This window comes from Pelodiscus sinensis, chromosome 5, assembly GCF_049634645.1.
Source record: "Pelodiscus sinensis isolate JC-2024 chromosome 5, ASM4963464v1, whole genome shotgun sequence".
Taxonomy (NCBI): domain Eukaryota; kingdom Metazoa; phylum Chordata; order Testudines; family Trionychidae; genus Pelodiscus; species Pelodiscus sinensis.
Genome location: NC_134715.1, coordinates 111,979,237 through 111,992,276, shown reverse-complemented (window position 1 = coordinate 111,992,276; position 13,040 = coordinate 111,979,237). Strand labels below are relative to the sequence as shown.

General features: G+C 40.8%; 1 protein-coding gene across 4 annotated transcripts in view; it reads left to right on the top strand.

The window, feature by feature from the left end:
• Positions 1 to 13,040, top strand: part of JAKMIP1 (janus kinase and microtubule interacting protein 1) — a 217,993-nt gene that overhangs the window by 80,418 nt on the left and 124,535 nt on the right. For 3 of the 4 annotated variants that reach the window (XR_012904384.1, XR_012904385.1, XM_075930759.1), the window contains exons 4-5: positions 6,708 to 6,920; positions 11,454 to 11,731. Coding sequence is in view for 1 of the 4 variants with exons in the window: in XM_075930759.1 (XP_075786874.1) it covers positions 11,603 to 11,731 (129 nt within the window). In the remaining 3 variants the exon portion in view is untranslated. Of the gene's footprint in view, positions 1 to 6,707; positions 6,921 to 11,453; positions 11,732 to 12,402; positions 12,533 to 13,040 lie in introns of those variants that run through there. The other variant, XR_012904386.1, reaches the window with a different exon arrangement.

Below are 13,040 nucleotides of genomic sequence, written 5' to 3'. Positions count from 1 at the left end.
AGTACTTCCTTTCTTCTTAGTAATTAGGTAACATGAGCATACTAGAAAATGAGGGAGTCTCATAATTACCGGTTTTCTTGGAAAGTGTTACTAATTATCCGTAAGAAAGGAAAAACTGTGTTATCATGGGATATTTCAATCTGAGGAACATTCATTGCAAATCTCATGTTGCTATAGATTTGACCAACTTGTATAATTACAAAAAATTATAGATGATAGATCTCTAAAACAAAGCATATACTATTCAGGATAATTCTATATTAGACTTCATTTTGAAATACAATGAGGACTTGAGTACGGAATTAAATTAATGGATATCTAGGTACAAGTGATCATAATCTGACTTCATTTATATGCAAACAGAATGTAGTCCAAAATAGTAAGATATGCTTGACACTTTAAAAGGGTCAGTTTGCCAAAGTGGAAAATGTTTATGAGCAAAATTTATTAGGAGGTAAAATGTGAACAAAATAGTGTGAATAATAACTGAGCATTATTTAAGTAAACTGTGCTAGATGCCCCCAAACTCAGGTTTTGCAATGATAAAGGAAGGTTCTATGTATTAAGAAGTCATTCAGTTAAGAAGGGAAGTAAAGGGAGCAATAGAAATAGTATATGTAACAATGGAAAAAGGAGGAAGCCAATTGCAATGACTATAAATCAACAGGGAAAATAGGCGGACAACTGATAAGGGAAACTAAAATTTTCAGTGAGAAATCGCTCTGGCCAGTAGCGTTAAAGACAATAAGAAAGATTTTTAAGAACATCTTACGTAGAAAATAAATCATAACAATGGCATAGATCCATTACTAGATAAAAATTGTTAATAATGCAGAAATGGCAGAAGTGTTCAATAAATATTTCTCTTACATATTTGGAAAATTGCAGGATGAATTTTCCACAGTTTACAAAGGAATTAAATATTTTCTGTTCTGACGATAACAAATGAGGGTGTTTAAACCGCAGCTGGTAAAGTTAAACATTTTAAAACCTTCAGAATTAGTGAAATTGCACCCAAGAGTTTTAAAAGAATTGGTTCATGTCAGTGGCTCAGAGAACTCATTAACAGTTAACAAATCTTGGAACACTGGGAAAGTCTCAAAGGATGTAAAAATAAACCAACAGCCCCTCAGAAAAACTGAACACTATGCCAACATTTAAAAGGATTTGGATAACTAGGCTAACAGTGTGCAAAATCACAGGAAAGGATTAAGTAAACAAAGACTGTCCCTGACCAATGTTTGACCTTTTCTTAAAAACCTTCAACAAATGAAATTCTACAACATTCTTAAGCAACCTGTTCCGGTACTTAACTATCCTTAGAATTAGAAAGCGTTTTCTAATATCTAACCTAAATCTCTCTTGCTTGTAAACTAAGCTTATTACTACTTGTTCTGTTCTCAGGGGATCTGGAGAACTAAGGGGGATCATCATCTTCTTTGTAACAACCTTTTACATATTTGAAGATGGTTATGTCCCTCTCCTACAGAGAATATGGCAAGAGGGTTTTATATTATTTCAAATAATCAGATACAAGAGCTAATACTTTTGATCAATTTAATATAATACATTATTGAGCAGGTAGGGAAAGAAATAGAGAGGAAAACGGTCATTTCCTTAACAGGTTATTGGTTCAGTTTACATCTTTCTTTGTCAAAAAAGGACATATAATTGGCTAAAGAACACTAGAAACATATTGAAATAAAATAATTTAAAATAAACTACAAAACTATTGATCAAAATCAGCTATTGTGCTGAGAATTTTTGTGGTGACCTCCATCTGTTATTCCTCAGATGTTCTGTTTTGTAGTTATTTTTATCAAGATAATGAAAGAAAATGGTACATGTTATTCTGCATAAATGGAATGTGGTGTGAGAGACTAATTACTATGCATTTGGATTCATGTTATATCAAATGCTGTATATTGAGCTGTTTTCCAAATAGCACTGAAAACTCTGCAAGTCAGCTATGCTTGAAAAGTGTGCTAGATGTTGTAAATTTGATGGCTGTATCCATTCTTGCCTTTAGAGAAAAGCAGTGTCATTTGTATGCATCTTACTGTTATCTAGGAATCAATGGAGTATCAAGTAATATATAATTCAGCAGTTTAGAAAGATGGAGGCTTTTTTCCCAGCTGTTGTGTGTATTACATGTCAGTGATAAAGAGAATAATGCGTTCGCTCATGTATTGAAGCTGCTAGTGCAATTCATTTCACTGTCCTCTTTAAAGCAGGCAACCTAAAGGTACTCTGTGGAACCTGAAATGCATTGTTTAAAAAATAACCCTAACTTAAAAGAATATGTATTTTGAAAATAGACATCCCAAACAAAACAAAAAACCCACTCCCAAATATGGGGAATCCTAAAACCAAGAAACTTATTTCTGTAATAATAATATTCTTAGCACCTTTTCATCTGTAAAGCTTAGAACATTTTACAAATGTTATCCCTGTTTTATAGATGGGAAACTGAAGCACAGAGCTGCAAAATGACTTGCCCAAAATCATGAAACAGGCTAAGGCTAGAGCTGCAAATAAATCCTAGCTCCCCTCATTTTCTGTGCATTGTGTTGCACATTTAATTGTGCTAACTGCTCAAAATGTAATCACTTATAATATTGTTTATAAACCCCAAAACAAAGGAATGAATAATTAAGATGTCAGTAATTACATAGTGGGCACAAAATAAACAGTCTTTCCAAGTATAAAGAAACTGCTATTTCCTAACTACTTATCATAATAACCATATCACTTGGCCCAGGGTTTATTGCATTTTTTTCTTGATATTTTGATCTAGGTTTTTTTTTTAAAAATATGCTAAATGGAAAATAAAAAAAATCAATGACTCTAGAATTGTGAGATTACTTGTAATTGCTGCTTTTGAGAGTGTCATATATGTAGAGGGGGAAATAAATGTCTAATCTATTTTAATGTACCCCAGGAGTTTCTTGAGGCATGCATAAAGGGTTGGGGTCACTGTAGGCATGTCTGTACTTACCAGAAGATTCATGCTTGAGTGGGTATAGTCTAGAACATTAAATCGAATGTTGAGGGCAGCTCCCACAGGCGTCTGGTACTCCTCATTTGGCGAGGAGTAAGGGAAGCTGATGGGAGCATTTGCTCATGTTGGCCTCCCACTGTTGAATGCTGCCAGGGCTTGGCTTGAGGGCTCGGCATTTTGCATAGCTGGAGTTGCGTACCTTAAGCTGACCTTCATGGTGTAACCTAGATCAGGCATGTGTGGTTTGTAGGGCACACAAGAACTAAAATAAAGGCTTCCACATTGAGAAGCAGCTTAATCTCTCAGCTCCCCATTACAGGCAGTCCCCGGGTTACGTACAAGATAGGGACTGTAGGTTTGTTCTTAAGTTGAATCTGTATGTAAGTCGGAACTGGTGTCAGCCGCTGCTGAAACTGATCAGTTTCAACCGTGGCTGAATCTGGATGCCAGTTGTGACTTACATACAGATTCAACTTAAGAAACCCAGGCGTCCCCAAGTCAGCTGCTGCTGAAACTGATCAGCGGCTGATTCCAGGAAGCCTGGGGCAGAGCAACTCTGCCTCGGGCTTCCTGTAGTCAGCCGCTGGTCAGTTTCAGCAGCGGCTGACTTGGGGACGCCTGGGGCAGAGCATCTGGGGTGCTGCTGGGTTGCTCCAGTAGCGCGGCTCCTCGGCGCTACTGGAGCAACCCAGCAGCACCCCAGATGCTCTGCCCCAGGCGTCCTGATTCAGCCGCTGCTGAAACTGACCAGCAGCGGCTGAATCAGGACGCCTGGGGCAGAGCAGCTGGGGTGCTGCCGGGTTGTTTCGGAGCAGCGCTGCGGGCGTGCTCCAAGGCTTTGCTCCCCGTCTCCCTGCAGACCAGGGAGACGGAGAGCAAAGCCACGGAGCACTCCCGCAGCGGGACAGCCCAAGCGTGCCCGGGCTGTCCCGCTGCGGGCGTGCTCCAAGGCTTTGCTCCTGTCCCCCTGGTCTGCTGGGGGGGAGTGCAGCTAGTGCTTGGCCTGTCCCCCTGTGGGCGTGCTCCGCGACTTTGCTCTCCGTCTCCCTGGTCTGCAGGGAGACGGGGAGCAAAGCCGTGGAGCACGCCTGCAGTGGGACAGCCCGGGCGCGCCCAGGCTGTCCCGCTGCGGGCGTGCTCCGTGGCTTTGCTCCTGTCCCCCTGGTCTGCTGGGGGGGGGGTCCAGCAAAGCCACTGGACTCCCCCAGCAGACCAGGGACACCAGAGCAAAGCCGCCGCCTGGGCGGCTTTGCTCGTTTGCCTGGGAGCAAAGCCGCCCGGGGCAAACGAGGCGGCGGCTTTGCTCTGGTGTCCCTGATCTGCTGGAGGGGGGGGGTCCAGCGGCTTTGCTGGACCCCCCCAGCAGACCAGGGGGACAGGAGCAAAGTCGCCCAGGCAGCGGGAGTCCCGCTGCCTGGGCGGCTTTGCTCCGGGGCAAACGAGCAAAGCCGCCCAGGCAGTGGGACTCCCGCCACCTGGGCGGCTTTGCTCGGGTGTCCCTGGTCTGCTGGGGGGGGGGTCCAGCGGCTTTGCTGGACCCCCCCCCCCAAGCAGACCAGGAAGACCGGGAGAAACTTTTCTCGCCCCGGAGGACACGGGTGGCGACCCGCCGCCCGTGAGCTCCGGGGCGAGAAAAGCCCCGTTCGTAAGTGCGGATCCGACATAAGTCGGATCCGCGTAAGTCGGGGACTGCCTGTACTTGTATCTCCATAGGCAGGTGACTATGGCTGCCTGGAAAACTGTATAGGATAGTGGATTGCAGGATGGATAACAACAGGGGACAGTGCTACAGGAAGAAATTGTTTGCGTGAGAAGATTTGCAAGCTGTCCTAGCAGGCACTTTCCACAATTGCAAAAGTATTAAAGAGTGTCAGGGGGTGGGAGTACTCCTTTTGTGGGGCTTGTTAACAGGCCCACAGCTACAGAAGCTCCTGTTGGCTGGTGAAGCTTTGAGGAGAAGTGGTCTGGTAGGAGGTGGGGCCAGGAAGCCATTAACTTTGGAACCTGATTTGAATGGAAAAATGAAATCTGAAGTACCCATTAATCAAGTACTGCAGAATATATTTCTGAACAGAACTGTGAACATAATATTGGTAAGGGATGATCAGTTTTAATGTCTGTTTCATTTTTATGCATTGGTAAGATGGTGCTATTAATAACTCATGTTAGTGTGAAATTAAATTCTTATGAATCTAAACTATATGGTAAAAGTGAGTTTCCTGGGTGGTTATCTTCGCTTAGGCTATGGCTACACTCTGAGTTTTGCCACAAGAGCCTATGCAAATGAAGCACGGATTAGCATTTTCTCGCGCTTTATTTGCATACTCTCTTTCGTCCCATTTTTGTGCTAGGGGTTTTTGCGCAAAAACAGGCAGTGTGGCTGAGACCATTTTGCCCCAAACGCCCTTTATCCGCAAGATCCTTATGCCTCTCTGGGACACTTCCCCACGCAGCAGCACAGTGAGTAGGGCAGCTGGGTGTGTTGGATCTGGATCTGGGGAAGCCTCACCGTGGCCCTGGTTCCAGCTCTGGTATCTGCTACATGGCCTGGCTGGCAGGGCTGTGTTTAGAGCAGCTGTGGCATGGGGGGTGCCCTGAGGTCATGTGGTGGGTGGCTGGTACCAGCTCCGGTGGGGTGCCAGTAGACCTGCCACAAGACCTGGCACAGCCACATGGCGGCAGAGGGGGTGGGATGGGGGAGAGGAACAGGGCCTGCCAAATTTTTGAAAGTTGTTTATAAAATGTTATGAGGTACAAAAGAATAACTAAAACAAGCTGATCTAATTCTATCTATCTGACTGTCTATCTATGCTAAATGGTGTGTTCGTGTGTGTTTCCATCTTGGTGGATATGTTAGCTTTATTATGGCTGTTTCACTTTCCCATCTTATTTTTCACTAAATCATAGAAAAAATCTTTTGCTCTGCCGCATCCTTGGCTTAAAGGCAGAAGATTAAATCATTTTCCAAAGGAAAAATTGTGGTAGAAAAGGACATTATTTTTAAGTGGAATCAGCATTCTTTGCCTGGCAGTTTAATCTCAAACCCGACAGAACAGCAATTGATTTTTGACTGATGTGTGAGAAGATTCTTTTTCTGACCTTATTTCTTGCCCCCACATTTTCTGTCTGCATCTTTATTTGTTCTAATATTTCAGTCTTGATGACCAGTTAACAACAGTTTTTTCTACTAGAAATCAAGTTGAATCTGACTAATGTTTGTTAATTTTAAAATGGGGCTGAAATTCTGAATTTTGCATGGTATTATTGAGTAAAGTTTGCATGTTAGCATAAAATAATGGCCCGGGCACACTATTTCCTATTCTAAAAGCATACAAATAATATATTCTAAAATTACTTCTGTATGTGTAAACTGCATATATTCAGCAGAGATTTACTTAGCATACTTCTGGATTTTTTTTAAAAAAAATTAGTTATTTTTACTGAAGGCAGAATAGAAGGAACTTTTGTAACTTTTAAGCAAATTGTAGTCCTAGAACTTGAAATTTTTTTAAAACTCCCTCAGAGGAAAATTGATTTTTTTGGTAACTTTCTTGTTGTAGAGTATTTATGACGATACAACACATTTATAAAACTACATCACTTATCAAGGAATTGATTGTTAGCACGTTGCTGAAATGTTTCATTTAAGTTTAACATGTGTAGATTACGAGACATATTATATAGCAATTTCTCATTTTCTTTTTAGGAAGAAAAGTCTAGAACCATCTATTAATCATTTCAGTGATGGTTCTGAAGCAGAGACTATCTTCTGATGGTGACAGAGTGCATTCTTTGAATCCATAAAGAGATAACTAGGAAGAAGAGAAATTGGAACTATTGATTGATATTGTTCAGCTGATGGAGTTTCCTTACACCACTGAAGGCTAATGGATTTCCCATCATTAACATCACTGGAATGGTATGAATATTGGGCACAATCTTTTCCTTAGAGTTATTGTAAAATAAGTGTTAGATAAGATTTGCTGGCCACATAAGTGTTTCCCATATCTACCCCTTAACCGAAAACTTAACAATCACCAGTGTAATCTTAGACCATTTTGGAAAGTTTTTTTTTCACATTTTCCTTCCATGTTTGTTTTATTTAAAAGTGTGATACTTTCTGCACTGCAGAGGGAATTAAGAGACCAAGAATACACAAACTATAGCTTCAAAGAACACTTGTCATTGTTGGGAGTGTGGAGGAGAGGAAAAAAATTCACCTTTTTCCCAACATCATCTTCCTCCCTTGTATTCAAGTACTGCCAAGGTAGTAATACATTCATATACACACACAACTCTTACCAAAGACTATGGCACTCTCGGGCTGTGTCCAGACTCAGGGTTTTTTTTCGAAAAAAGTAGCCTTTTTTCGAAAAAACTTCACCTGTGTCTAGACTGCAGCCGCGTTCTTTCGAAATTAAATCGAAAGAATGCGGCTTTTCTTTCGACGGTGGTAAACCTAATTCCACGAGGAAGAACGCCTTCTTTCGAAAGTGCTCTTTCGAAAGAAGGAGTTCTTGAAAGCAAACAGGCTTTTTAGAAAGAGAGCATCCAGACTCACTGGGTGCTTTCTTTCGAAAAAGCGGCTTGCTTTTTCGAAATTCCGCGTGCAGTCTAGACGCTCTCTTTCGAAAGAGGCTCTTTCGAAAGTATCTTTCGAAAGAGCCTTGCAGTCTAGACATAGCCTTGGTGCTTTTTGTGACACCATGTATCAGGACACAAAACTTGCACCTTGTATATTATTGAATGAGTTGTCAAAGCTTCTGAGTAGAGAGGATCACATTTTGCTAGACTCTGGAATATTTCTTTCCTTTCTTTCAGTGTCATTTTGTTCAGTCTTACTTGCATTGTCTCATGCCCTGGAGTCAGAGCACTGACAAATGTGGGATGTACATCCATCCATAGCATTGCACTTCTTTGTGAGATGTGAGCAGAGGGCAATGGGGAAAGGAAAGGACGTGGAGTGAGAGTCTTTCCCATTCTCCCATTACTATTAACTATTGTGATTTTTTTTTAAAGTGATTAGGTGATGATCTCAGCTTTCATTTTAATCGCGCTCTTGTTGTGGCAGAGAAAAGCTTGGAAATGTGACCCAAGTCTCTGAAAAATAAAGTAGTCCTGTAGCATCTTAGCGACTAACAAAAATATATATAGTATCTGGACTGATTAGGCATCAGTTGGAGTATTGTGTCAGTTCTGGGCACCACATTTCAAGAAAGTTGTGGAGAAATTGGAGAAGGTCCAGAGAAGAGCAACAAAAATGATTAAAGGTCTAGAAAATATGAGCTGTGAGGGAAGACTGAAAGAACTGGGCTTGTTTGGTTTAGAGAAGAGAAGACTGAAGAAGGGACATGATAGCAGTTTTCAGCCATCTAAAAGGGTGTTAAAAGGAGGAGGGAGAAAAATTGTTCTCCTTGACCTCTGAGAAAAGTACAACAAGAAATGGGCTTAAACTGCAGCAGGGGAAGTTTTGGTTGGACATTAGGAAAAGACTTCCCTACTGTCGGGGTGGTTAAACACTGGAATAAGTTGCCTAGGGAGGTGTGGAATTTCTATCACTAGAGATATTTAAGAGGTTAGACAGACATCTATCAGGGATGATCTAGATGTTGCTTGGTCCTGCTGTGAGGGCAGGGGAGTGGACTCGATGACCTCTCGAGGTCCCTTTCAGTTCTAGTATTCTATGATTCTTACTTTTGTGGACAAAACCCACTTCCTCAGATAAGAGTGGAGAAAAAAAGAATAACCTCCCAACTTATAACAGAAAAAGAACGGAGAAGGGGAGAATAAAAATACCTGTCAATTGTAGTGCTGGTGTGATACTATATATATTTTTTGTTAGTCTCTGAGTTGTTACAGGACTACTCATTTTTTCAGAATTACAGACTAACATGGTTACCCATCTGCAAATTTTAAATATCCAAGTCTCTGAGAGAGTATCAAAAATCAAGAGGCAAAATGAGAGAACCTAAAAGGCATTTAAAAAAAACACACCTGGTAACCCAATCTCATTATTTTGATAGGGAGAGGAAGTGTGTGGCTCTTTGTTTTTTAACTCTTGGGGTTGCTAGTCCTGCTTTGCTCAACACACAATGACTGATGGAGTGTTAGTGGGGAGTAAGAATCTGCATAAGGCCTTTTGTACTATATAAGGCTGGTGAATAAGTGTATAATTCCCTGGGAGGAAAAGGGATCCTTGATCAGTCATAGCTTCTTCCTCAGCCTGTTCCAGATGGCGTCACTGTTAAGGTACTGAGTAAATGCTTAATCTAGCCATGCACGAGCAACTGAGAAGATAGTGCTGGATTTTCTAGGTTTCTGAATCTTTCAAATTGTTTTAAAAATCGAGTGGTATGTGTTACGCTGAGTAGGAGTAATGAGAATGTTATGTTTGTGTAGTTAGCCCCAAATTTTCTAATATATGTGTCTAAAGTTAAATATTCAAGTTCACCTGTTGGCCCCCAAATAAAGTAGGCTGAATTATCAGAGGTTTTTGAGCTTGAACTCCCTGGAGGTGAATATTGAAGTCAGTGGACGCAGAACATGCTCAGCGGCCCCATCTGTTAGTCTACCTGTTTCATGCTTATGTGTGGATTTAAGTGTCTAGCTTTAGGTACCTAGATTTAAAAGATTGGTCTTTGTGTGACATAATTTCTCCAGTGAGAATATCTTAAACTGAAATGGAATGGAATGGCTCTGGCTCAGTCAGAGCACAGGGATACTATTCAGTTAGTGTTTCAAAAGTAAATGGTAATTTTTCAGTACAACATCAATGTCACTTCTTTCTGTCCTCCAAATTTCCTGTGTGCCCACATTAAGTGAGGCTACCTCAGTGCTTTTGTGTCTTAATCAATAGAAAAACAAATTCCATTTATGAAGTTATATACCCAAATATCTATAGCTCAAGTGTCTTGCTTTTATTGAAAGACATGAAGGTATTTTACAGAAAGACCAGATGAGAGATGTAAAAGAACTCTAGAATCCAATCAAGTCAGGGCGATTTGGATTTTCTTACTTAGACTAAATTCACATTGAATTCAATTATATCTGAAAGCAATAGGAATTTTTCTGGATTTAGAAATAGCTCCTTGGAAATATCTGAGAATCAGTCTGCCTTCAAGTTTGGAAAGAAAGCTTTTCCTGAAGCTTTTGTCATGACGTAGTGTACTTCTATTTGCAACCTCACTTTGGTTTAACCTCTTCTAGAATTCTTTGAGGGGTCAACAAGGATGTGGACACAGGGGGGTCCAGTGGAGATGCTTACATTTTCAGCAAGCCTCTGATAAGGTCTTTCCCCACAAGAACATAAGAATGGCCATACTGGGTTAGAAAAGGTTCAAAAAAGGGCAACTAAAATGATTAGGGGTTTGGAACGAGTCCCATATGAAGAGAGGTTAAAGTGACTGGGGCTTTTCACTTTAGAAATGAGGAGACTTAGGGGGGATATGATAGAGGTATATAAAATCATGAGTGGTGTGGAGAGGATGAATAATGAAAAGTTATTTATTAGTTCCCATAATAGAAGAACTAGAGGACACAAAATGAAGTTAATGGGTAGCAGGTTTAAAACTAATATAAGAAAGTTCTTCTTCACACAGTGCATAGTAAACCTGTGGAACTCCTTGCTAGAGGAGGCTGTGAAGGCTAGGACTATAACAGAGTTTAAAGAGAAGCTAGATAATTTCATGGATGTTAGGTCCATAAAAGGGTATTAGCCAGGGGATAGAAATGATGTCCCTGGCCTCTGTTTGTCAGAGGCTGGAGAAGGATAGCAGGAGACAAATCACTTGATCATTGTCTTTGGTGCTCCGCCTCTGGGGCACCTGACGCTGGCCACTTTTGGCAGACAGGCTACTGGGCTAGATGGACCTTTGGTCTGACCAAGTATGGCCATTCTTATGTTCTTATGACTCCATTAAGGCAAGAGGTTGTAATGGAATTGTAGGTTAATTTTAAACAATTTTCTGCTCTCTTTTTAATTTAAAGTACATGTGATGACTCCTGTTGAAGTCCATGGCAAACTCCCACTGGCTTCAGTTGACACAAGTTCAGGCCCATTGTTAGTTGTGAATTCTCAGCCTCTTTCAGGATCAGGTCCTAAAGAAGAGTGATTCATGTTTTTTGTGTAATTATGTGCTCTTTCACATGACAAGAAGGAAATTTAATTTCTGAGAAACAGGGCTGGAGTGGGTGCATACTTAGATAATGAGATGTTGTGTGGGGGGAAAAAAAGTTACATATGTTCAGCTTTTACCTTTCTGGTCTTTTGTTTTCCTCTGTAAAAGTATGGCTTGCTGTAACTAGAGAAAAGTACTATATATTTTAAAGGTTTTTATGTGATCACTTGAAGTAACACAATTTATTTTGTAATACATGATATGCACTTTGTCTATCTCATTTCATCAGAGAGAACTGCAGTCTAAGAGTCCTATTTCTTCTTTCTTTCTTTCAGGATATGAAAGAAATCAGCCATGATGGAAAAGTATTATGTGAAGGACTGTACTAAAGACTTCATGATTTGTTAATGTGAAACACTTAGGCTGCTTGGCTATTGGGTCAGTGTGAAGTGAGGGATTTTTACTGTGAACTTGAAAAATAAATATGTCCAAGAAAAGCCGTGCCAAAGGAGAGCGGTCCGACATGGAGATAGAAGCAGTTCAGGCTGCTAATGAGGAACTACGGATTAAACTGACCAACATCCAGATAGAATTCCAGCAAGAAAAAAGCAAGGTATCTGTTTCAAAGCAGTACGTTAGGTTATGAAACCACAGACCATTTCACACCAATGTGTCTCAGAATGATGTCTTTTCAAAAGGAGTTGAAATTGGTTTGGATCTATGCACTGTCACATGGACTGAGCACTAATTGAGAGACCGTAGGCAGAATGAAATGAATAAAGAGCAAAGTATTAAACAGCGAGGAGTTGTGTAATGAAATGTAATGGTACTAGATCCAGTCCTACTTAAAACCTTCATTAGTAAGAGTAAGTGAATATCTGTTAAATTTGCAGTGTTGCTAAATCAAGAGATATTAACAAAATGTGACTAAAAGATATAAAGTGAATGATCAGTAGGTTTTATCAGAGTTCAGTATTTGCATCTGGGAAAGAAACTAAAGGAAAAGTTGAACTCTTAGACATTCAAAGCATTCTACTTAAGTTCATGTGAGAATGCAGACTGACTATGGAAATCACTGATGCAGTCCTGATTTGACCCCATTAGCTTGCATGTATATTGGCTATTTGCATATGGAACAGCCATCTAAATGTTGCTGTTCACAGTGTAATTGCTCCAGATATGTAAATAATCAGTGGCATACTCAGGAGATTTTGTTCATTCATCAATGATATATATTCAAACAGCTGTTTGCATGTATAATTTTATTTCCTTGCAGCATCTCAGAGGTATGAATGGACCTGCAGGCCTATTATTAATTCATTGAGCACGATCAGTGCACTTCACTGCCTACAAAACACCCAGAACTTTATAGACTGCCTGATCCACGCTTAAGTATTTTTTCTGCATTTCTCAGGTAGTCCCAGAAATGTTATATTTATTCCATAGCATGAATGAATATGGTGAGGTAATCGTGTAATGTATAAATTCTATTCTCGGACTTTTTCGCATAGCGGAGTAAAACATTTCGCATACAACCGTTGGCATGTGGATTCAGAGACCTGTAATCAGAGAAGACCCACTCCCCACTAACATTTCCTGGTGGCTCCACTTCTCTTTTTCCATCATTTATATCTGAAGGTAGATTTTGAACTAGAAGGAAAAAAAATTCTGTCTGCCATTTACAATACAGGCAGTCCCCGGGTTACGTACAAGATAGGGACTGTAGGTTTGTACTTAAGTCGAATTTGTACTTAAGTCGGAACTGGCATCCAGATTCAGCTGCTGCTGAAACTGACCAGCAGCTGACTACAGGAAGCCCGAGGCAGAGTTTCTCTGCCCCGGGCTTCCTGGAATCAGCTGCTGATCAGTTTCAACAGCAGCTGAATCTGGACGCCTGGGACAGAGCAGCTGGGGTGCTGCCG